At 43.1% G+C, this 23,663-nt stretch overlaps 3 protein-coding genes across 7 annotated transcripts in view; 2 read left to right on the plus strand and 1 right to left on the minus strand.

The window, feature by feature from the left end:
• The first annotated feature begins 685 nt into the window (after window positions 1–685).
• On the plus strand, window positions 686–9,274 carry LOC131458977 (glycogen phosphorylase, muscle form). The gene is made up of 20 exons (XM_058628377.1): window positions 686–1,021; window positions 2,434–2,535; window positions 4,298–4,376; window positions 4,498–4,601; window positions 4,709–4,840; window positions 4,928–5,039; window positions 5,126–5,208; window positions 5,598–5,741; window positions 5,832–5,924; window positions 6,011–6,157; window positions 6,683–6,846; window positions 6,943–7,057; window positions 7,148–7,249; window positions 7,469–7,616; window positions 7,691–7,749; window positions 7,829–7,970; window positions 8,055–8,262; window positions 8,479–8,613; window positions 8,736–8,802; window positions 8,897–9,274. The coding sequence occupies exons 1-20, from the start codon at window positions 779–781 to the stop codon at window positions 9,044–9,046; spliced, it is 2,529 nt and encodes an 842-aa protein (XP_058484360.1). The 5' UTR covers window positions 686–778; the 3' UTR covers window positions 9,047–9,274.
• A 2,058-nt stretch (window positions 9,275–11,332) lies between these two features.
• On the plus strand, window positions 11,333–16,246 carry slc22a6l (solute carrier family 22 member 6, like). Its single transcript, XM_058627477.1, has 11 exons — window positions 11,333–11,552; window positions 11,622–12,114; window positions 12,218–12,321; window positions 12,416–12,570; window positions 12,751–12,919; window positions 13,002–13,125; window positions 13,210–13,325; window positions 13,418–13,632; window positions 14,007–14,115; window positions 14,477–14,680; window positions 14,778–16,246. The coding sequence occupies exons 2-11, from the start codon at window positions 11,710–11,712 to the stop codon at window positions 14,863–14,865; spliced, it is 1,689 nt and encodes a 562-aa protein (XP_058483460.1). The 5' UTR covers window positions 11,333–11,552; window positions 11,622–11,709; the 3' UTR covers window positions 14,866–16,246.
• A 1,504-nt stretch (window positions 16,247–17,750) lies between these two features.
• The window catches only part of nrg2a (neuregulin 2a), a 56,797-nt gene continuing 50,884 nt past the window's right edge, over window positions 17,751–23,663 (minus strand). For all 5 annotated transcript variants that reach the window (XM_058627213.1, XM_058627211.1, XM_058627212.1 and 2 more), the window contains 4 exons: window positions 23,406–23,529; window positions 23,185–23,312; window positions 22,593–22,814; window positions 17,751–20,393 (listed from right to left, as the gene is read on the minus strand). In XM_058627213.1, coding sequence (XP_058483196.1) covers window positions 19,739–20,393; window positions 22,593–22,814; window positions 23,185–23,312; window positions 23,406–23,529 — 1,129 coding nt within the window. In that variant the 3' untranslated portion in view covers window positions 17,751–19,738. The remainder of the gene's footprint in view (window positions 20,394–22,592; window positions 22,815–23,184; window positions 23,313–23,405; window positions 23,530–23,663) is intronic.

The following is a 23,663-nucleotide window of genomic DNA, read 5'->3' on the forward strand; positions in this document are numbered from 1 at the left end:
TAGTTTGGCTCACTATAGTCAACCCTGGAAATAGAGTGTGGTTAACCTGCTGCAGCTGATTCTGTGTGTGTGTGTGTGTGTGTGTGTGCGTGCGCCTCAGGCCGCTGAACAGATGTGATGTGATGACTTACTTACAGTAGCATCTACAGACACCAATGTTCAACATCACAATACGGAGATTTCACAGCTCATCACGTGTCCACACTGAGAGCGAGGTGATGAACCAACATTTGAGATGCTTGATGAACTGACGTGTGTTTGTCAGCGTCACCATACACACTGTGTGAAGCTCTGTTTGTTTGTGTGTGTGTGTGTGTGTGTGTGCTTATAGTGGAATAATTACATATTAAAAATAACAATTAGACAGAGTAACAATGATTCATGGCGTTCTAAGCTTTCAGATTGATGTTGTTTTTCGTCAACAAAAGAAGAAGACGGAGAAAACAAATGATGTTTCTATCTCTTAAATTTGACTGACAAATCAAGCAGATTGAAAATGAAGTAGAAACCAACAAAACATCACTATGCCGTTAATGTTTTTAAGAAAATACATTTCTGACTCTTTCCATATGTTTGATAGAGGAAATCACAGAAGTGAACCTTTAAAAGCCCCGCCCTCCTCCCTAATATACACACTCTACTCCACCCTCTGCTTCATATTCATCCCTGTGCCTATAAAGAGCTGCAGCAGTGTGTGTGGTGTGCCTGGTGCTGTCGTACACTGATCTTCTCCCACAGACTGAGCTGTGAGCCGTCAGCTGCTTCATCTCCACACAACATGTCCAAACCCTTGTCTGACCATGAGAGGAAGAAACAGATCTCAGTGCGAGGCCTCGCCGGCGTGGAGAACGTTACAGAGCTGAAGCAAAACTTCAACAGACATCTCCACTTCACGTTGGTCAAGGACAGAAATGTAGCCACAGTCAGGGATTACTACTTTGCTCTGGCCAACACTGTGAGGGAGCACCTGATCGGCAGGTGGATCAGGACCCAGCAGCACTACTATGAGAAAGACCCCAAAGTAAGTTCAACTCACCGCGGATTTATTTATCATGAATATCAAGGTACGACTCTAACACCTGTCCATAATTCATATATAAAGAAAGTGCTCATAAATACTGATGTTTTCATTATCATGTCGTGCTGTAACTTTAAATATGATGCAAAGTATTGAACTGAACGACCTCCAGACTTGTGCTTTCTTTTTTTATTTCAGTTTGACTCATGTGACATACAGAAGTAGATCCAGTAGATCTCAACGCACTTACAGTACACGTGTAGAATAACCTCTGATTATTTTCAGCATTATGACGACTTATAGTTCAGGCTCTGTATAAACACCTACTTTAGGTGCATTTATGTCATTAAGTTGACTTGTACAGTCATGTTGTGGCGTGTGGGATGTGAGAGTTATGAGTCCTGACATTTAAACTTCAGCCGGGCTCCTCTGCACGCTGCTGCGATGCTGCACTTCCATCAGTGTGTTGAAACATTAAACCTCTCCATGACTCTGTGGCCGTCCTTTCTGACCATAAGGCACATAGCCTTTACTGGTGTCATACGATCTCAGGCCTCCAAGGTCATCTGAGCTCATCTCAGCAACTGCAGCGGTATAAACAGCTACAGTCTGAACCTGGAAAGAACAATAGAAAGCTGGCATCAGTGGATTATTGCTCATAAATGTCATGCAACATTCTATCTAATCTCAATACATTCTGATCCAATCACATTTATTTATATGAACAATAATAAAATAAAAGCATTAATAACCAAAACAAGGAATCACATTTGTGTCCTTGTGCATTCATCCCTGTTGTTGACCAGCGTGTATCAGTGTGTCTGACTGAAAGGTCAAAGGTGAACTCCTCAAAGGTCTCAACAGAAACACGTCATTATTGATCAAAGCAAAGTTACTTTCATATGTAAGAGTGTAAAATAGTAATAATGATTAGCATGATGAGCTGCAGCGAGGATTCAGGATCTTTATTTTCACATCCATCACAACCACTTCTCCTCTTGTAGCATACTTGAACTGGGGCTCAGGCTGACCTTTACAGCGACCTCTACAGGAGCTATTTTTGCCTGGGCCAAAATGATGCTGTTATGCAATACCCCCCACACCCAACAACTCCGCCACCACCCCCACCACCCCCAGCCTTTCCTCAGCCCGTGTCGGCCCCTCAATGTCAGAGGCATAGAAGCACTAAATGGCAAAGGCTAAACAGAGGCTCAGGTGGCACCTTTCAATGAAGCCTGAAGCTTAACTGTGAAATGTAAAGGTTTCCTTGACAGTCAGAGGTCAGCGTTACCATGACATTTGACATATAACGTCACAGAGTTTGAGTTTCACTGCCACAAACTGTAAACATGTCGTAAAATAATAAATCATGTTCATATCATCGATCATTTCTCTCTTCTTCTTACAAACTGCAGCGCGTGTACTACATCTCCCTCGAGTTCTACATGGGCCGCACCCTCCAGAACACCATGGTGAACCTGGCACTGGAGAACGCCTGTGACGAGGCCACGTACCAGGTACAAGCATCATGTCGTCACAGAACCCTCAGACTGTGAGACCTGCAGCCATAGACTGAGTCTATGAAACAGTGACCGAGTCTATGAAACAGTGACTGAGTCTATGAAACAGTGACCGAGTCTATGAAACGGTGACAAGTCTATAAAACAGTGACCGAGTCTATGAAACAGTGACCGAGTCTATGAAACAGTTACTGAGTCTATGAAACAGTTACTGAGTCTATGAAACAGTTACTGAGTCTATGAAACTGTGACCGAGTCTATGAAACTGTGACCGAGTCTATGAAACAGTGACCGAGTCTATGAAACAGTTACTGAGTCTATGAAACTGTGACCGAGTCTATGAAACTGTGACCGAGTCTATGAAACAGTGACTGAGTCTATGAAACAGTGACCGAGTCTATGAAACAGTGACTGAGTCTATGAAACAGTGACCGAGTCTATGAAACAGTGACCGAGTCTATGAAACTGTGACCGAGTCTATGAAACAGTTACTGAGTCTATGAAACAGTTACTGAGTCTATGAAACAGTGACCGAGTCTATGAAACAGTTACTGAGTCTATGAAACAGTTACTGAGTCTATGAAACTGTGACCGAGTCTATGAAACTGTGACCGAGTCTATGAAACAGTGACCGAGTCTATGAAACAGTTACTGAGTCTATGAAACAGTTACTGAGTCTATGAAACAGTTACTGAGTCTATGAAACAGTTACTGAGTCTATGAAACAGTTACTGAGTCTATGAAACTGTGACCGAGTCTATGAAACTGTGACCGAGTCTATGAAACAGTGACTGAGTCTATGAAACAGTGACCGAGTCTATGAAACAGTGACTGAGTCTATGAAACAGTGACCGAGTCTATGAAACAGTGACCGAGTCTATGAAACAGTGACCGAGTCTATGAAACAGTTACTGAGTCTATGAAACAGTTACTGAGTCTATGAAACAGTTACTGAGTCTATGAAACAGTGACCGAGTCTATGAAACAGTTACTGAGTCTATGAAACAGTTACTGAGTCTATGAAACAGTTACTGAGTCTATGAAACTGTGACCGAGTCTATGAAACTGTGACCGAGTCTATGAAACAGTGACCGAGTCTATGAAACAGTGACCGAGTCTATGAAACAGTTACTGAGTCTATGAAACAGTTACTGAGTCTATGAAACTGTGACCGAGTCTATGAAACTGTGACCGAGTCTATGAAACAGTTACTGAGTCTATGAAACAGTGACCGAGTCTATGAAACAGTTACTGAGTCTATGAAACAGTGACCGAGTCTATGAAACAGTTACTGAGTCTATGAAACAAGCTCATTTCCTCATAGACCGTTCAAAGAGCGCAGCTGTCCCCGGTGGACGACACACACTCATATCTACACTCTGTGTTCTTACACTTGCTATGAAAAGCATGTCAGAATCATGTTTTGTGTGTGGTGTGTGTGGTGTGTGTGTGTGTGTGTGTGTGTGGTGTGTGTGTGTGTTGGGTGTGTGTGTGTTGTGTGTGGGTGGTGGTGTGTGTGGTGTGTGTTGTGTGTGGGTGTGTTGTGTGTGGGTGGTGTGTGTGTGTGTTGTGTGTGTGTGTGTGTGCGTGCGTGGTGTGTGTGTGGTGTGTGTGTTGTGTGTGTGTGTGTGCGTGCGTGGTGTGTGTGTGGTGTGTGTGTTGTGTGTTTGTTGTGTGTGTGTTGTGTGCGTACGTGTGTTGTGTGTGTACGTGTGTTGTTTGTGTGTTGTGTGTGTGTTGTGTGGTGTGTGTTGTGTAGTTGGGTCTGGACATGGAGGAGCTGGAGGACATGGAGGAAGATGCCGGCTTGGGTAATGGTGGCCTCGGTCGTCTTGCTGGTGAGTAAATGCATCACATTCATAAATAATAAAGTCAAATTCATCTTCTTACCGATTGAAGTTTGTGTATCACCTGGTAAGAGGTTGCTCTTTATTTCCTGTGCTTATCTGTGGTTTTCAGCCTGTTTCCTGGACTCCATGGCTTCACTGGGCCTCGCTGCCTATGGCTACGGCATTCGCTATGAATTCGGTATCTTCAATCAGAAAATTGTCAACGGCTGGCAGGTTAGAAAGCTTCAGGCATCATTCTGTCTTTCCTTTATCACATAAGGACGTGAGAAAGCCACTGAACGGCGTGTTTTCCCTCACTTTACATTAATGTTGCGATCCAGGTGGAGGAGGCTGATGATTGGCTGCGTTACGGTAACCCGTGGGAGAAAGCTCGTCCCGAGTACATGCGCCCTGTGCACTTCTATGGCAGGACTGAGCATCACTCTGATGGCGCGAAATGGGTTGACACACAGGTGAACATGCACACACAGTGTTTGTATGATGATCTGCAGAGCTGAGACATTTCAGCGTTACAGAGAATGCTGTGATTGTGTCGTCAGGTAGTGCTGGCTCTGCCGTACGACACGCCCATCCCCGGATACAGAAACAACGTGGTCAACACCATGAGGCTGTGGTCAGCGAAGGCACCGTGTGAATTTAACCTCAAAGACTGTATGTGCCTGGTAAACAGTTCCACTTAAGCAACAGCTGTCACATGAGAATGAAGTGAAGTGATTAGTGTGCGTTTCCCCCCACAGTCAACGTCGGCGGCTACATTCAGGCGGTTCTGGACAGAAACTTGGCCGAGAACATCTCCCGTGTGCTCTATCCCAATGACAATGTAAGAAACTGCGTCTCAATCAGCTTTTAATCTACCTTTTAATCATCCTCATTTTAACCTGGATTAGATGAGACGGGTAAATGTTGATACTGGTTTATCTTAACTCCACTGAGAGATGGATCTCCATCATTTGGACCACACCTAGAGTGTTGCTGGGTGATCCTCCAGCTTCCCTTCAGGCTGTCCTTTATATCTGCACTCAGACCTGACACCAGGTTCCAGCTCCCTGTTTCAGTTGCAGATCTTAGTTCTAGAGCGACTGCAGCTGAGCCCACATGTTTAACAGGAAATATTGAGATTTGAATGAGTCAACATTCGTTACTAATATGCAAGATAAGATTTTGTTTAATGTGGAACTGAATCAGACAAATGTGTGTTTTTATTGTCAGTTCTTTGAAGGGAAAGAGCTCCGTCTGAAGCAGGAATACTTTGTGGTGTCTGCCACCCTGCAAGACATCATCCGCCGTTTCAAGGTCTCCAAGTTTGGCTCCAGGGAAGTTGTTCGCACAGACTTCAACAAACTGCCTGACAAGGTAAAGAAAAAACTCTGTCAGTGTGTAAAACAGCATGTGTTCATATTTAAAATGACATTATTGTATTAAATGAATGTTCTGCACGTTCAGGTCGCCATTCAACTGAACGACACTCACCCAGCCATGGCTATTCCTGAGCTGATGAGGGTTCTGGTGGATGAAGAGAAGCTGGCGTGGGACAACGTGAGCTTTCATCAGTCAAACACAAACGATAAATGCATCAATCATTGAAAGTCTTATATCTGTGCATGATGTTTGCTGGTGTGCAGGCCTGGGACGTGTGTGTGCGCACATGTGCCTACACCAACCACACCGTCCTTCCTGAGGCTCTGGAGAGATGGCCTGTCGACCTGTTTGCACATCTACTTCCACGCCACCTGGAAATTGTCTATGAGATCAACAGGCGCCACCTGGAGGTCAGTACAGCTCACTGCAACATGTTATTTTGCCCTGTTGTTGACTGAAGACTGAGGAATTTGTTAATCTGAGGTCCAGATCACATTCAGAACTGGTCTGGACCTGGTACAGAACACATTCAGAACTGGTCTGGACCTGGTACAGAACACATTCAGAACTGGTCTGGACCTGGTACAGAACACATTCAGAACTGGTCTGGACCTGGTACAGATCACATTCAGAACTGGTCTGGACCTGGTACAGATCACATTCAGAAGTGGTCTGGACCTTCTTGGATTAACTTTTACTATACAATGAATATTAAAATATATAAGCATCTTTTCTCTAAATGGATATTTTGAGCTTTCACTGTGGAAAAGTAAATGAGTTTATGTTACATTTGTCCAAAAAGAAATAAACAACATGAGATTTCTATTCCCTGCCCACGTTCTGATGTTATTTCATAAAAGCTATAATATGATGATCTATTTTAATGTAGGCGTGTCCTGAGTGTGATGAGCCTAAAAGCTCACGTTTGTCTGCAGAGAGTTGCTGCTAAATATCCAGGTGACAGTGGTCGTCTTTGCCGTATGTCTCTGATTGAGGAGGGAGGACAGAAGAGGATCAACATGGCTCATCTGTGCATCGTGGGTTCTCATGCTGTTAACGGCGTGGCCCAGATTCACTCTGACATCCTCAAAGCTACGATGTAAGTCCTCAAAATAACACCAAGAAAACAAGGAGGCCTTTGCTTTCGTGTGCAGCTGCTTGTGTGTTCTAAAGTATTCCATGCTTCACTCTTCAGTTTCAAGGACTTTTATGAAATGGAACCTCATAAGTTCCAAAACAAGACCAACGGCATCACCCCGCGCCGCTGGCTGGTTATGTGCAACCCCGGGCTGGCAGAGGTCATCGCTGAGGTTGGCTGTGTTTTTTTTGTTTTTTTTTTAAACAGTTACTAAAATCTAAAATGTTAGTTTAATTCATCGTTCTTTATGTTTTAAATTCAGAGAATTGGCGAGGAGTTCATTCGTGACCTCGATCAGCTGCAGGGTCTCCGCAAGTACGTCAACGATGAGGCTTTTATCCGTGATGTTGCCAAAGTGAAGCAGGTGACAAAAACCGGGATAGTATTTGATTTCAAATGAGGATCATACTGCACTTTCATACAGCTCAACACACATGAACACGATCAAACACATGTTAACCTTTGTTCATGAAGCCAAACTGCAGAACTTTTTTCTTTGTCTTCTCTAAGTGGTTTCCATCTAATAACAGAAATGAAACCTCTCAGTATTTGTCTGAAGCAGAACATCTTTCATGTCATGCAGGAAAACAAGTTGAAGTTTGCTGTGCACTTAGAGGAACATTACAAAGTGAAGATCAACCCCAACTCCATGTTTGACGTTCAAGTGAAGAGAATTCACGAATACAAGCGGCAGCTGCTGAACTGTCTGCACATCATCACCTATTACAACCGTAAGTTTGTTTCCTCACTTATTGACAGGATTTCAGGGCATCCAACACCTTTAATATCTTTATATCTATGTCAGGCATCAAGAAGGAACCCAACAAGCAGTGGACTCCAAGAACTGTGATGATTGGAGGAAAGGTTTGTAGTTTACAGGAAAGTGGACTATAAAAAAAATCTGCCAACCTTCACTTGACACTCAGTCTCTCACTGACTGCAGGCTGCCCCTGGATACCACACTGCAAAGATGATTATCCGTCTGATCACAGCTATTGGTGAGGTGATCAACTACGACCCCGTGGTCGGGGATCGCCTGAAAGTCATCTTTTTGGAGAACTACAGGGTCACACTGGCAGAGAGAGGTACGGCTCTGTCCAAATCGGAGGCTTTTGATTTTCAGAAACAATCAAACGATCCGTCAACCTGCTGCTTTTGTCGTTGTGCAGCGATCCCTGCGTCTGACCTGTCAGAGCAGATCTCCACCGCCGGCACTGAGGCCTCTGGCACTGGCAACATGAAGTTCATGCTGAACGGAGCTCTAACCATCGGTACCATGGACGGAGCCAACGTGGAGATGGCCGAGGAGGCCGGCGAAGGCAACCTGTTCATCTTTGGCATGAGAGTGGATGACGTGGATGCTCTCGACCGAAGAGGGTGAGGAAGGAATGAACCGCATTTATCACTGATGGTGTCACCACACCTTCACACATGCTGTGCTTTCCCGCACTTTTCAGTGTGGTTCTGGGGAATGTGCTGGTACCTCCGTGCAGACCCTGACTACTCTTTCATGAATGGGCTGGTTACTATAGCAACAAGCTTGTGCTTCTGTTTCTCTAAATGTGTTGATTATTTATTTCTGCTCCTGCTTAGTTACCACGCAGTGGACTACTACAACCGCCTGCCGGAGCTCAAACAGGCTATTGACCAGATTGCTGGAGGCTATTTCAGCCCAAAGCAGCCTGACCTGTTTAAAGAGATCGTCAACATGCTGATGCATCACGACAGGTAAAGACATGTGAAATCACAGTGTGTATTAACATGCATGGAGCTACGAAAGACAACATTAAAAATCAAGAACATGTCACGTGATAAAACAGAGTTTTCTTCATGTATTTTTCTCCCCCCAGATTTAAGGTTTTCGCTGACTATGAAGATTACATCAAATGTCAAGAGAAAGTCAATGAACTTTACAGGGTATGCTGGTTCACATAATTATAATGGATGATTGTAATTTGTATTTTGTGCTCACTCACTCATCTTGGTAACCATGATCTCATCGTCTCATCAGAACCCCAAGGAATGGACCAAGAAGGTGATCCACAACATTGCCGGATGTGGCAAGTTCTCCAGCGACCGCACTATTGCTCAGTACGCTCGTGAGATCTGGGGCATGGAGCCCACGCTTGAGAAACTCCCTGCCCCTGATGACAAGCATTAAACTGTCAGCACGACAACATGACATGAACGCCACAAACCTGTTTGATATGTTTCATGTCAGCATATGAACAACATCCATCATCACTGGGGTTGTTTTCAGGGATGCAGATGGTGCTACGTAAAGCTGTGGATAAAGGAACCTTGTGATAATGTTTTTATTAAAAAATAAACTAACTCAAAAAACTTCCGCTCAGATTCATTCTGAATAAAAAACTTGTCTTTAACATCATCATGTTCGACTGTTGAACGCATTATCAAGCACAGATTAAAGATCCACACAAACAAGTTCGTCAAGAATCAAGTTTCACCTCAACTAAATCAGCGAGACACAGAAACGTATGAACCCGAGGATGAGACGACAAAACAAGTGGAATAGATATTTGCATTTAAGTAACGCACACACAAAATGAACTCTCAACATCGCTGCACAGGACGTTTATCAGCAGAAGATTAGCCTCATTAAATCTGCCATTTCTTTGTGACCCTGCTGCACCATTATATACATATATATATATATATGTGTATATACATACACACTGTATATATATATATATATATATATATACATACATACATACAGTCAATGTCAGGAAAATCTAATTAAAGTGACAGTAACAGTGACATCACTGAATAACCATCAAAATAAAGTGATACCAGATATTATTTGTGATGTTTTTGGATAAAATGCAGCGTCACATAATATTCACAATAAGATTATGAAACAATATAAATATCATTCACATGTTACTCCAGCACAGACCCCGGCACACATGTGGAACTACCATGTCTGCAGCATGTACACACACACACACACACACACACACACACACACACACACACACACACACACTGAAGCTTTAAATGATGAAAATGAATGAAAATAGAACCCAGACATGAAAAAAAGAAGAAGATAATCTTACCTAATAACCTGGGATTGGCAAAGACTCTGGTGAGTGAACACACACACACACACACACACACACGCACAGAGACACACACACACACACGAGGGAGGCAGAGAGATTTATACACAGGTGGAACTCATAAGGTGCAGGTGAATGACATCAAGGCAGGAAAAACACAGGAAGTAAAACTAAACAAGGGAGGAAAACTACAAAATAAGATAACAAAACTGAATACATGTAATTCCATGTAAACAGAGAGTACAACAATAAAACTAAACAACAAATAAATGTAAACGTGTCTGGAGAAGCCAGGGATCAAAGTGCAGAGATCATGACACCAAGCAGCATTGAAGCTCTGCCTCCAATAAACACGTATTATTATTATTATTATTATTATTATTATTATTATTATCATGAAAATCAATTGTCTCATACTAATGTGAACGCAACACTTTATTCTTCGGTGAGCTGCACGGATCGTTCACTGAGACAAAAGTGTCCTTGAATTATCATTTTGTAAAGATTAACAGAAAATAAGACACAAAGAATGAGTACATATGTCACTGTGTGTGGGTGTGAGTGGGTTTAAAAGTCTAAAGTCTAAACTTACATGAAACATTGAACAGCTTGAGTCTAATCACTAAAGCTGAGATGGACAGCGCTGCTCTCTGCTGTGTTCAAGAGGAAAACTCACAGCTCAGTCCTTTCTCTGTTTAAAATGCTTTCTGCATTAGGCTCCGCCCACAGCTGCAAACACATCCGAATGTAATTTTACTCAGTTTTGAACTCTTGATAAAATGAAATGAAAACTATTCCCTGAGATGATCCTGGACCAGAGTTTCACAGCTGAAAAAACAAAGCGTTTGTTGTTTTGCTTTGTTGCATCTGCAGTTTCATCTCATGCTGATTATTACACAAGATAATAAAAAATAACAGGCGCGCACACAAAGCTGGAGCTACACGTTCTCAGTGAAGTGCTTTTTATTCTTGGTGTGTGTGTGTGTCACCTTACCTCCGACTGTTATTGATTAAATGGTCAGCACATGGTCACTCATTGTTTCAACACAGGGTTAAGAAGAGAAAAGGTCATGGTGTTGAAATAGTTGAATATTTTCAGCATCTTTTGTCATGAATGCCAAACATTTGTAATTCCTCTTTTTCAAAATGGATACATCTCATTGAATACTTCTATTGGATTCATGTTATGCAGTAAACAACCATGAGAGACGAGAATAAAGCAGACGTGCTGTGGTGTTCTGTGTGTCTGCACAGATCAGGACACACTGACTTGTTATTAAGTAACAATGAAAGGTCAGGGAGTGCATCTCAGAGCAAAGAACGGGGGAGAGTTATAATCCTGCTGCTGATGCTGAAGTTCACTCGCTCACTTCAACACTTCAACCAGACATTGTTCATGCACAGCAAGAACTCAACACTCAATGTATGAGCTGCTCATACTTTAAGAGGTTCTGATAATCCAAAGTTGAGAAAATCTGTTGGAATTTAAGAGCTGATTACACGTCTAGGACTCTCTCTGCAGCACTTTTCCTGGATTTTACGCATTCTGACATCAGTGAAGTCTACTGACAGAAGACTTATTCAGTAGGTAACTTATGATTGTTATGATAATGTTCTCTTTTTAAAGAAGCTGATCTTTTCTTATTTTCACAGGTGCAAGAAAAACACATTTCAGTTTTGGAGCGTACCAACGACGGGATCGAGGGTTAGGATCCATCAACACTGAGGAAAAGACAAAACGATGGCATTTAGTGACGTCTTAGAGCAGGTGGGCAGCACAGGGCGCTTCCAGGTCCTGCATGTGGTCCTTCTCTGCGTTCCTGTTCTGATGATGGCCAGTCATAATCTGCTGCAGAACTTTGTGGCTGCAGTGCCGTTTCACCACTGCAGAGCGCACTCAAACGTGTCTCAGTCCCAGCTGAGCCCAGAGGAAATGCTGCTGATTACAGGGCCACTGGACCAGGCAGCCAGGCCGCACAAGTGCCAGCGGTATGTTGCTCCACAGTGGCACCTCCTGGCAAACAATGGGACCTTCAGTTCAGGGGATCTGAGAGAGACTGAGGATGATCTGGATGTGGGTCTGCAGGGATGCGAGGATGGATGGTCCTATAACATGACTGCGATGACCTCCACGATCATATCTGAGGTTTTTCCTCTTCAGTCCTCTTCAGTCCTCTTCAGTCCTTCACAGTACAAACAGAAATGTGCTGTTTTGTCACGTGTTTTAACTTGTGTTGCTTTGTCATCAGTGGGATTTAGTGTGTGATCAGCGCTCTTTGAAACAAATGGGACAGACAGTCTACATGGGAGGTGTGCTTGTGGGAGCTCTGCTCTTTGGTAGTCTTTCAGACAGGTAACATTTCCTGCATGCAGTCCATAACCCTGTCATATATGGCAGCTCAGATACAGTATGAACTCAATTCTTTGCTCATTGTTCTGCCTCTCAGATATGGTCGACGTATTCTCCTTCTTATTTCTTACCTGCTGATGGCAGTGTCAGGAACATGTGTGGCGTTCTCCAGCTCCTTCTCCCTCTACTGCCTGTTCCGCTTTGGTTGTGGGATGGCTCTGTCTGGCAATGGACTCAACACCTTCTCTCTCAGTAAGACACTTAAAGTAAAGACTAAATGATGAAGTATTACTCAAAGGCATTTTGTTTATTTGGAATCTGAAGAATTAAGTGAACAGCAGAGAAGCTCAGTGTTGCTTTGCTTAAAAAGACTAACACACAAGTGAAATTGTATAAAATAAATGAGTTCTTTTGGGATTATTCAACTTCAAGTTGTAGAGTGGATCCCGACCCGTGTGCGGACTGTGATTGGGACGATAACTGGTTACTGTTACACGATAGGACAGTTGATCCTGGTACTGATAGCCTACTTCATTCGCGACTGGAGGTGGTTAACGCTGGCTGTGTCTTTGCCCTTCTACGTCTTCTTCCTCATTGCATGGTGAGTTGGCTGCTACTAAAGAGCAAAGAAAAATTCGGATTGCCACTGCAGTTACTGAGTAACCAATACAAATCTCCTTTAGGTGGTTTCATGAATCTGCAAGATGGTTAGTCCTGAATAATAAGCCAGAACAAGCCCTGAAGAACCTGAAAAGTGTGGCTAAATTTAATGGCCGCCATGAAGAAGGAGAAAAAATTGACATTAATGTAAGTGATCTTGACGTGTTTGTGCATGATTGTATACAAATACAAATACATTTGAATTGCGAGAACTCTTTCTTTCATGGATAGATCCTGCAGGAGTCCATGAAGAAGGAGTTGTCCTCGGCTCAGGGCTCCTACTCTTACCTAGATCTGTTCCGGACGAGAAGAATGAGGACAATGACGCTCGCCGTTAGCATTGTCTGGTACATGTCCTGCTCATGTTGTTGAGATTGTTGTTTATGAGCATTGTTGAGCATCATGTGTGCAACTGACACCACACTATGCACCTTTCTAGGTTATCAACCAGCTTTGCTTACTATGGTCTTGCTATGGATCTGCAAAAGTTTGGGGTGGACATCTTTTTAATCCAAGTGATCTTCGGTGCTGTTGACATCCCCGCTAAAGTTGTCATAACAGTGTGCATGAGTTTCATTGGAAGGCGTCCATCTCAAAGTGGTGTACTCATTGTTGCTGGGACGAGTATTCTGCTCAACCTGCTGGTGCCTCATGGTATGTTCAAACATCCATCTTCTACCTTCGATCCTCCACCTTTCCTGTGGTGTACCCCAGGGATCTCTCTTAGATCCGTTACTAGTTATTCTTCCTCCCTTATGTCGTATTACTGGTACATTATATGTCATCTCTTATCACCGTGGATATTTAGCCACATTCTTTAAACTTAACTGTGACATTTTACAGCTACGTAAAGATAAGGCTGAGCTCCTTATCAACGCCCGAGGGAGAAAATATAGATTCACAGGCTGTGCCATCTATTCAGTGTCCTGCATATTCATTGTGTAACGTCTTCTACTTTTACAGTGTACTAACTTAATCAACTTTACTCGTCATATATATGTTTGTATGCAACTCTCCTCTCTGTGCAGAGAAACAGCTGATACGCACGTGTCTGGCTGTTGTGGGTAAAGGTTGCCTTGCTGCATCATTCAACTGCTGCTACCTTTACACTGGAGAACTGTATCCAACCATCATCCGGTAAGTCTCATTTCATTCATTCATATTTATTTATTAATGTATTCATTTTGAACGTGGGTGCAAAGAAAATCTCATTTTATTCTGTGTTTATTGACGTGTATTTATGAATGAGACTCATGCCACAGTTTCATCTGTGCAACACCCAAGTATATAACTTCACTTCAACAGTTGTCGACTTATCGACTAATACAAAGTTTCTTTGGCAGTTGAAGGACTGCGGCGTGTGCTGCTGTTAATCTACAGCAGACAGATTTAGATTAACAATAAAATCATCATCAGCAGCAGCAGCAGCAGTAACAGCAACAGCACATGTTCTAGCTCATGTTCAGCACTAACATTAGGAGTTGACGTGTTCCCTCAGACAGTCGGGCTTAGGCTGGGCGTCCATGATGGCTCGTGTGGGATCCATGGTGGCACCGATGGTGCTTCTCGCTGGAGACTTGGTACCCTGGCTCCCAGGTCTGATCTATGGAGGAGCTCCAGTCCTCAGCGGAGTGGCTGCGATCTTTCTTCCAGAAACACTGGGCTCACCTCTTCCTGACACAATACAGGATGTGGAGGACAGGTATGACATGATGTGCTTATATCATGGACCACAATGTTAATGGCACACAGGAGGATATTATGTAGACTTATATTTGCATTTGAAATGTTCAACACAGGGGATCTGGGAGACGTCCCAAAAAGTTGTCAAAGGAAACCATAACCCTGCAGAACATGGAGACAGACTTACTGAAGCTACCTGCTTAAGGACATCTGCTGAACACATGGAGCTGCAGTGTTATTCTTGGACAGCTGCAAAACAATCAGACCAAACTTCATTTGTTGTACAGTAGCTTTGAAAAGACCAATGATACTTTTGATTTGAAATCTAAATGTATTAGAAATAGTCCACCAGCAGCCAGGTTACACATTTATAATGTTTGTGTCAACCTGCAATAAAAGATCACACTTAGATTCTACAAACTCAGCGGTTCACGAGTCGACCGACACTTTGAGGATATTTCTTTTCCTTTAGTCTCAGTCCCGCTCTCTTCATTCTGCCTCTGCGGACGCTTCACTTGTTTCGTCGCTGTCTACAAAGTTTCTTTCAGATTTGACCCTGAAAAGAAGTGAAAAGTCATATTTGTTGCAGGATTGATTCACCATCTCACCATGTAGAAAAACTGAAGTCTAAATGCTTCCAGCGTTCATTCATTCATTCATTCATTCATGCTTTGTAGAGATGTAGCTAAACATTTAGAGCAAGAGGCCAGAAAAGTAGTCCATGTGTTTTTGACTCTAATCTTTTGTAAAAATTCAAAGTTCTCTGTAAAAATTGTGTTTTACTTGTTAGTAAATCTGATTGTTTAGAGGACAAAACGAGTCTTTTTCACCACGTTGTGATAACCAGTGGATGCTAGGACCAGGACTCAGGACTCAGAGCTGAGCAACAAACAGGTTTATTAGGTGGGAACAGGTTAGCAGGAGGGGGTGAAGATGGCAAAGCTGTAGGTGCCCAGAGACTTCCAAGGAACTGAGATGTGGGGGGAATGATGCTGGCAGGTGAGGAAGCCGGGAGAGGAGCGAGTCCAGGGAGGAGGAGTTTCTGAGTGGAAACACAAAGGTGAGTTCACAGAATCACGGCCAACAATCCATCCAAAAACTTCAGAGATCAGCCTGACGTCGTTTACCACAACTGAACTGGAACAGTCTGACAGCAAGCGGCTCCAACCTTGAGTATTTAAGCCGGGCCTCGATGAGGTGATTGGCACCAGGTGTGTGAGCCTGGAACCTGGTCCTAGGGAGAGAGTGACACAACAGGAAGGGAGGGGTAATGCAGGAAAAAAGAGACTGCCAGCATGGATATGACACGTTCTTATTTTCAGACCAAACCTTCTTCACACACTTTGTCATTTTTTTTATTTTGGTGTTTGAAATGAGCAAAAAAGAAATTTAAATGTTGGATTTCAGTCAGCACCTAACCATCACTGTCTGCTGTGTCTTTCTTATTTAGCTGAAGAATCAATAGTTTTTATAGAGAGAGCACCATCTAATGGTCGTCAGAGGAACTGCAGAGAATAAGATTTTGCATTATCATTCATTGCTTTGGCAACATTTTGTTTCTCACAGAAATAAATGAGTAAACATTCCTGATGTTCGTCATATTTTCCTCACTTGTTTCTAAACTTTAACAGAGTTACACAGTAACAGAGAGTTAAACTGACTCATTCACTCTTTCTTCATTTAACGCATACTCGCTACTGTAATCTACAGTAAACTACAAATATAAACTGTCAAAAATGTCCCAGTAATCCCAGTAATCCCAGTAATCCCAGTAATCCTAGGACACAACAAGGAAAAATATCATTATTGTCACCACATTTATTGTTGATCATTTTGAGATAAGGAGCTAAAACGGGATCATTTAGGCAGCTTTTATAAGAGGAGGGGGAAAAGAGCTCGCCAGACCAGAAGGTCAAAAACATGCACTATGGCCCCGCCCAGAGGACAGAAACGCCCATCCCACTAATTGAGAAGTACTGCACTATGGGGATGAGGTCAGTTGGTCCATAGGTGTGAATGTGAGTGTGAACATTATGTTTAAATCTGATTAATAATCCTATGCTTCTGTAAAGGTTCATACATGTTTCACTTTTATATGAAACTAATTCCATGCTGCAAAAGACCAACATACCTGGGGGGTGAGTCTTGCTGTTGTGTCACCATCTAGTGGTGAACCAATGCTACTGCTTTCAAGTGGCACTAATGCAGAGTTAGAAAAGGTCAAAACACTTGCATTTTAACAGTTCTTTCACTTTAAATCTCAGCTCACACTCATTGTTTCAATCTGCATCAGGCAGGATTAAAAAGTCTGTTTGGTTTAAAAACATGGTGGTTTGTGTGCAGCTCTGTGTGTGCAGCTCTGTGTGTGCAGCTCTGTGTGCAGCTCTGATGTGTGCAGCTCTGTGTGTGCAGCTCTGTGTGTGCAGCTCTGTGTGTGCAGCTCTGTGTGCAGCTCTGTGTGTGCAGCTCTCTGTGTGCAGCTCTGTGTGTGCAGCTCTGTGTGTGCAGCTCTGTGTGCAGCTCTGTGTGTGCAGCTCTGTGTGTGCAGCTCTGTGTGTGCAGCTCTGTGTGTGCAGCTCTGTGTGCAGCTCTGTGTGCAGCTCTGTGTGCAGCTCTGTGTGTGCAGCTCTGTGTGCAGCTCTGTGTGTGCAGCTCTGTGTGTGCAGCTCTGTGTGCAGCTCTGTGTGTGAAGCTCTGTGTGCAGCTCTGTGTGCAGCTCTGTGTGCAGCTCTGTGTGTGCAGCTCTGTGTGCAGCTCTGTGTGCAGCTCTGTGTGTGCAGCTCTGTGTGTAGCTCTGTGTGCAGCTCTGTGTGTGCAGCTCTGTGTGTGCAGCTCTGTGTGTGCAGCTCTGTGTGTGCAGCTCTGTGTGTGCAGCTCTGTGTGTGCATCTCTGTGTGCAGCTCTGTGTGCAGCTCTGTGTGTGCAGCTCTGTGTGTGCAGCTCTGTGTGTGCAGCTCTGTGTGCAGCTCTGTGTGTGCAGCTCTGTGTGCAGCTCTGTGTGTGCAGCTCTGTGTGTGCAGCTCTGTGTGTGCAGCTCTGTGTGCAGCGTGTGTGTGCATGAAGCCAGAGGAGCAGAAATAACTTCATAATAAAATGATATGAATAAAGATTTATTTTCTCATATGAACAGGTGGATTCATTTTATTTTACAATCTATGACAATCTGGCGTTGTTTTCTTTTTTCTAGCATATTTCAGGAATGACATGGGGAAAGGTTCTCTTTTATTGCTGAATGTTAAATAAAATACACTTTCACTGACTGAAGAAAACAAAAAAAAGTCAAATTTGTCTGCTGATTTTTTACCATGCACCCATCTAACCTTGACCACAAGGACATGCAGAGGAGAGGTGTTCAAACATTTTCAAGCGAGGGAGGGGTCGTGTCGGGGTCAGGTGGGGGTCGTGAAAGTAAACAGGAGACGTGGGAGCGAGGACCGGCAAAGTCGACCACATTAAACTAGAGGAGCATTGTCTTCTTTTGCATTTTTCAGACGTACAAAACTGAAACATGTGGAAGTGAAGTGTGACGAAGACCATTCTCGAGAACAACGCGCTGTGCATTTACCATGGAGCAGATCAATCGTTTGAAAGTTTCCTTCTGTTTGTGATAATTCAGCATTCAGTTGTTGGTCAACTGTCCTCTGCTGAGTTTTCACCTTTACTGGAGGACAGAGAGAAAACCATTGTGTTTACTTTCAAAATGACACATTTAAAATGACTAATGTGTGGACAAGACAAAGCAGTACAAAGAGACACGACTCAAATGCTATTTGACATTACTGGAAGTGTGCATGTAAAGTGGAGCGCTCTAAACGTAGTGATAAAAAGAATTCATGGACACAGTCATTCAATGAACACCAGTATATGAACAAGAAAGGCTGACAACTGTAAAGATGATTTCAAAAATCTCTGCTCTACAGGCATCACAACAGCACGTTACAGTCACCTGTTAGAAAACGATGTCATCAAACAGCAAAATAGAAAGTTTGCATATTTTTGTTTTGTATGATCCTCCAACGTTACATTGTCTAATGTGTTCTGCACTTTTCTCCACTGTATGTTCACATGTAGGTGCTTGACATGTGAGAACCTCAGTCTTAGGTAGACTTTAAGTAGACAAAGAGGGTGAACTGTGTGTGTGTGTGTGTGTGTGTAGGATGGGGGGGAATCCTGAGACACTGTGTGGCTTTTTAACATGAGCCACAAAAGCAGAATGGACACAGAAGGATGATGAAGCATGGGATGAAGTTTGGAGTGAAGTGAAATCAGATGCAATGACAGGACAACGTGACAAATAATAGGAAAGGAAGTGGGAGCAGAAGAGCTGAAAACCTGCGTAACATCACCACCGTGCACGGGAGTCACGAGACGCCAGCACAGACACACTGCTTCATGGTACACAACAAGGGAATTCATCAACAACCAGAAATACATGCAAGCAAACTGACACACACGCACACACACACACGCACGCACGCACGCACACACCCCACACACACACACACTCTCTCTCTATTTCACTCACTCATTCTCTTGTAGACATGAGTCAGAGGTCAAATCGGGATTGACATCGCATTTATCAGACGTTCTATTAAATCCCAAATCATAAAACATATTAATGTAAACATACACTTTATGTTGAAGTGGTTTATATTGCGTGATATGGGAGGGGTTATGTTCCAATGGGGCTAGACTCCTCAAAGAATGCAACTTGGAAAAAAAGTTAAACAGAGAAAAACCATAAATGTGTATAAAAATGAGGCGTCCATATAAGAAAGGCTACAAAAACCTCCACTGGCCCTCTGGCATCGGCATACAGCAAAAGGCACCACAATATTACTCTATTTTGTTACGTTGTGAAAAAACTGGCACATCTTTTATGCTGTAAATCAAAATGTACATATAAATAGAGTTTTCCCTATAAAAAAGTCTTTGCTGTTAACTAGTAGACAACTTTTGCTAAAATGAAAATAAATATTTCATTTGTTTAGAATATCTGTCAGTTATATAAAATAAAAATATTTCTTATAGATGCAGGTCTATACTATATTTATTTGTGTTGGTTGATTTTCACTCTTTAATGCGGTGTATTGTCCGCTTTGGAGCGCGAGTGTGTCAGTCTCGTGTGCATGTTCCCATGCCCACTGTGCCGCCCCGACGACTGAGAAGTCCGACTGTCCACCGGCCTGTAGACAGTGGCGGGCTCGGCGTTCATATTCTGCATACTGAGGAAGGGCGTGCTCTCACCGTCTTCCTCTGACTCGCTATCTGTTAAGCAGCTTCGAGACCCATAGTCCCGCGACGCTTCGTATCCACGCGGGGCCACGTGGCCGTTCAGTCTGGATCTCCGCCAGCGACGGCTACCGGCTCCACTGGACCCACTTCTCTTTGGTTGCTCCCGAGAGGAGAGATACTCCTGGGTGGTCTCATAGTCTTCGTCCTCAGCCAGCCGGTAGGGGCTGGAGGGCAGGCTTCCCCTGCTGTCCTTAAGATAGGTGCGACGCTGCTGCCGGTAGGGTTCCTGGCACTGGGCGTCGTGCAGGGGCACCTGGTAGCGGCGCAGCAGAGGCTGGTCGTCCTCCAGTGGGTAGGGGTTGTGGGCAGCAGGAGGGAGAGACATGGCGTGGCTGGCATTGGGAGACGTGATCTGGAAGGTAGGCACCTGTGGGGGCAATGAGTAATGGAAATCCACTGGTGACAGGTGGGCTGGTGTTGTCAGGGCCGACACGTATCTGTGGTAATTACAGAGGGGAGAAAACAGTGAGGTAGAGAACAACAAGAACACAAGAGAAGGAAAAGACGACACGTTTTTCACACACTGATTTAGTTTCCATGAGTTTGTAGTCGCCTTGTGTCACGAATGAAGAACCCACTGTTTAACAATGACACGCAAATATCTCTCAACTGAACACTTATGTCAACCGTAGCAAAGCTTCCAGTGGCGTCCCACAGGGATCTCTCCTCAGTCTGCTTGTTTTTATATTATTATTATTATAATAACAACAATAATAATAATAATGATAATAATAACAATAATAACAATAATAATAATAATAATGGTGATAATAATAATAATAATAGTAATAGTAATAATATTTATAATAATAATAATAATAATAACAATAATAATAATAATAACAATAATAATGATAATTACAATAATAATACTAATAATGATAATAATAACAACAACAATAATAATAATGATAATAATAATAATAATAATAACAATAATAATGATAATGATAATGATAATGATAATGATAATAATAATAATAATAATAATAATAATATCCTTGAATCATATATCATCTGACTGTGCTTTTATCTTCACTTTGACTCAGTAAAGCACTTTATAATCGTATTTATAACACATTGTTAGTCTAGCATTGCCTCTTGATCACTGCTGTTTGATGTATGTTTTTAAATAATCTTCATCATCTAAAGTTTTACAGACAGATGCAGTTTGTGTTTGTTGTAATCTTAACTTCACACTGGGTTTGCTTTATTGCGAAAACACCCAGAACAAATCCAGGATTAATCAAGACACTCAGTCGACTAGCACACTGGCATTTTTGATAAACTAGCAGACAGTTAAGGTTAAGTTAAGTTAAGTTAAGTTAAGGTCACACCTTAAGTGGAATTGAACCACTGTCCTCTGACCTCGTGCTGATAAAAAAAGAGCACATTCACACAAAGACTGTGCTTAAACTTTGTTAAAAACCTGAAACTTGGTACTAACACACGTGAAACACATATGTTCTTACAGCCATAATCATATAATCATATAATCATATAATCACAAAGCAACAAAACATTATTGCACTGTCACAGATGGTGAAGCATTTTGTTTAATGCTTTCAAGAAACTTCCACAGATGATTCGAGAGTTGGCTGTAACGTGGGAGACACTGTGAGGACATCTTTGAAACTCCAGCACATCACAGACAAACAGTGGGAAATAAAAGTCTCAGAGCTTTTTCACCATGGACCACATGTTATATTGTCTTGGTTTTGGTCATTTATTAGATACTGTTCATTTCTTTGCATGCTGTCTATTCAGAGAACTATTTCATGACTTCAAGACACAAATGCAGAGCCGGCCCAAGGCATACGCAAACTAAGAGGCGGCTTGGGGCCACGTGATCACCAGGGGCCCCAATTTTTTGATTTTTTATAATGAAATCTAGATTTCAGATTTCTAAATATTGTTCAGCTGAAGTTATTTGGTTTTATTTTGAAGTTGAAGATTTGCACATCTGTCATTAAACTGCTTTACTTTACTTTCATTCAAGCTCAGTATGACCACACCTAATGCTTCACTTTGAATATGGAAAGTGCAAATGAATATTAATAATACTACTACTACTACTAATAATAGTAATACTCATAATAATCATAGTTCATTCTCCTTTTGTGATTTCACTGCCGTCGAAGTGTGACTAACACAAATATAAAGAGTTCCATTGGGATCAATAATAGTCGGAGCTGGTGGGAGGGGTGACCCCATAAAGGCTTGGGCCGGCCCTGCACAGGTCCTTGTGAAAGCTATGATATTGAAGTTAGTTGTTGAAAACTAAGGCTTTGGCTTCTTCTCTGGCTCTAACTCTGTCAAACAAACATTGTGTTTAAATGTCAAGAACGTCCTCCCTGACAGAGAGAGCGTTGAAGGGGGGAACACGTGTGTGTTACAGCAGTCGTACACAGTTCCCACTGACATCAGCACTGTTTCTCACTCTTGCCTACCTTAGCGTATTTCATCATCATGCCTGCTGTGTGTCACTTTCCACTGAGTCTCTCAGAGTGGCCTGACTGGCCTCTCGAGGCTGAGAGAGAACCAGCAGAGAGAAGAAACTTCTCAAAATGTTCATGACAAACCCAGAGCCACATCAGCCACATCAGCCACATCAGCCGCGCGGGCACGTTTCCCACCTGTCACTGTGCGGAGAGTCTCCCAGTGAGTCCAAGGATTCCCCGTACTGAAGGCCCGGCCCATGGGGGTCAGAGTAACCACAGTGTGCAGCACGCCGCGCCCGCGCCTCCATGCACGCAGGACTGCTGCATTTACTGGTCCCCACGGATGACGACATCATTCCCGGCGAGTCCGACAGGACGCTGTCGGAGTGTTCCAGGCTCCACGTCCGCTCCTCGTGTCTGACAAATACAAAAGAGGCATCTCTTTAGTGTCACCACTTCATTTTAGTCAGAATATTCACAACTTCACTTTTCATTTGCATGAACTCCATCTGTTTTACTGCCAACCGTCAATAATGCAGCTCACTCCCAAACACAGGTGGCCACTAGAGGCAGCAGAGCTAAATGTTACGCAACCTACTCCACGTGCAGAAGTCGAGTACTTTTCCACAGCAGAGGTTTCCTAAGACTCATTTTTCCCATCATGCACTGCACCATATGTCTGCACTGCTGACATATGATCAAACAATTATGACAAAAAGTTCCATGTTTGTGTGTGTGTGTGTGTGTGTGTGTGTGTGCGTGTGCGTGTGCGTGTGCGTGTGCTCACCTGTGAGTGGATGAATGGGCTCGTGTGGAAGAGTTGTGAGATCTGGAGGAGGCGTGGCTGACGGGGAACGAGCCCTCTGTCACAGGACGAATGACTCGTTCAGTTGCAGGAACATTCTTTGATATGTACTGTTTCAGAGACAGATGGAGAAATGTTTGATTATATAACCGAGCAAACCGTGAGTCTATGGTTTCATTCCTTTAATTCTGTGTGAAACTCACATCCACCATGGGGATTTCCTCTGGTCCTGGTCCTGGGTGATTGGGTCCGTTAGCTAAGCTACGATTGGGATGTTCTGGACACATGTTTTGTCGCAGATGATTGTGCATCTTCTTTCTTTGTTTCCTGTCAATCAAAGATGTTTATTTGTGGTTAACTGTGGTCACATTAACTGTGTCCTTGTAACATACAGTACATAAGAAAGCAGATTATGGCCGACATGTGCTGTTAGCAGCATAACGTGCAGATTACAATGGAAA

This window comes from Solea solea, chromosome 4 (assembly GCF_958295425.1).
Source record: "Solea solea chromosome 4, fSolSol10.1, whole genome shotgun sequence".
Lineage (NCBI taxonomy): Eukaryota > Metazoa > Chordata > Actinopteri > Pleuronectiformes > Soleidae > Solea > Solea solea.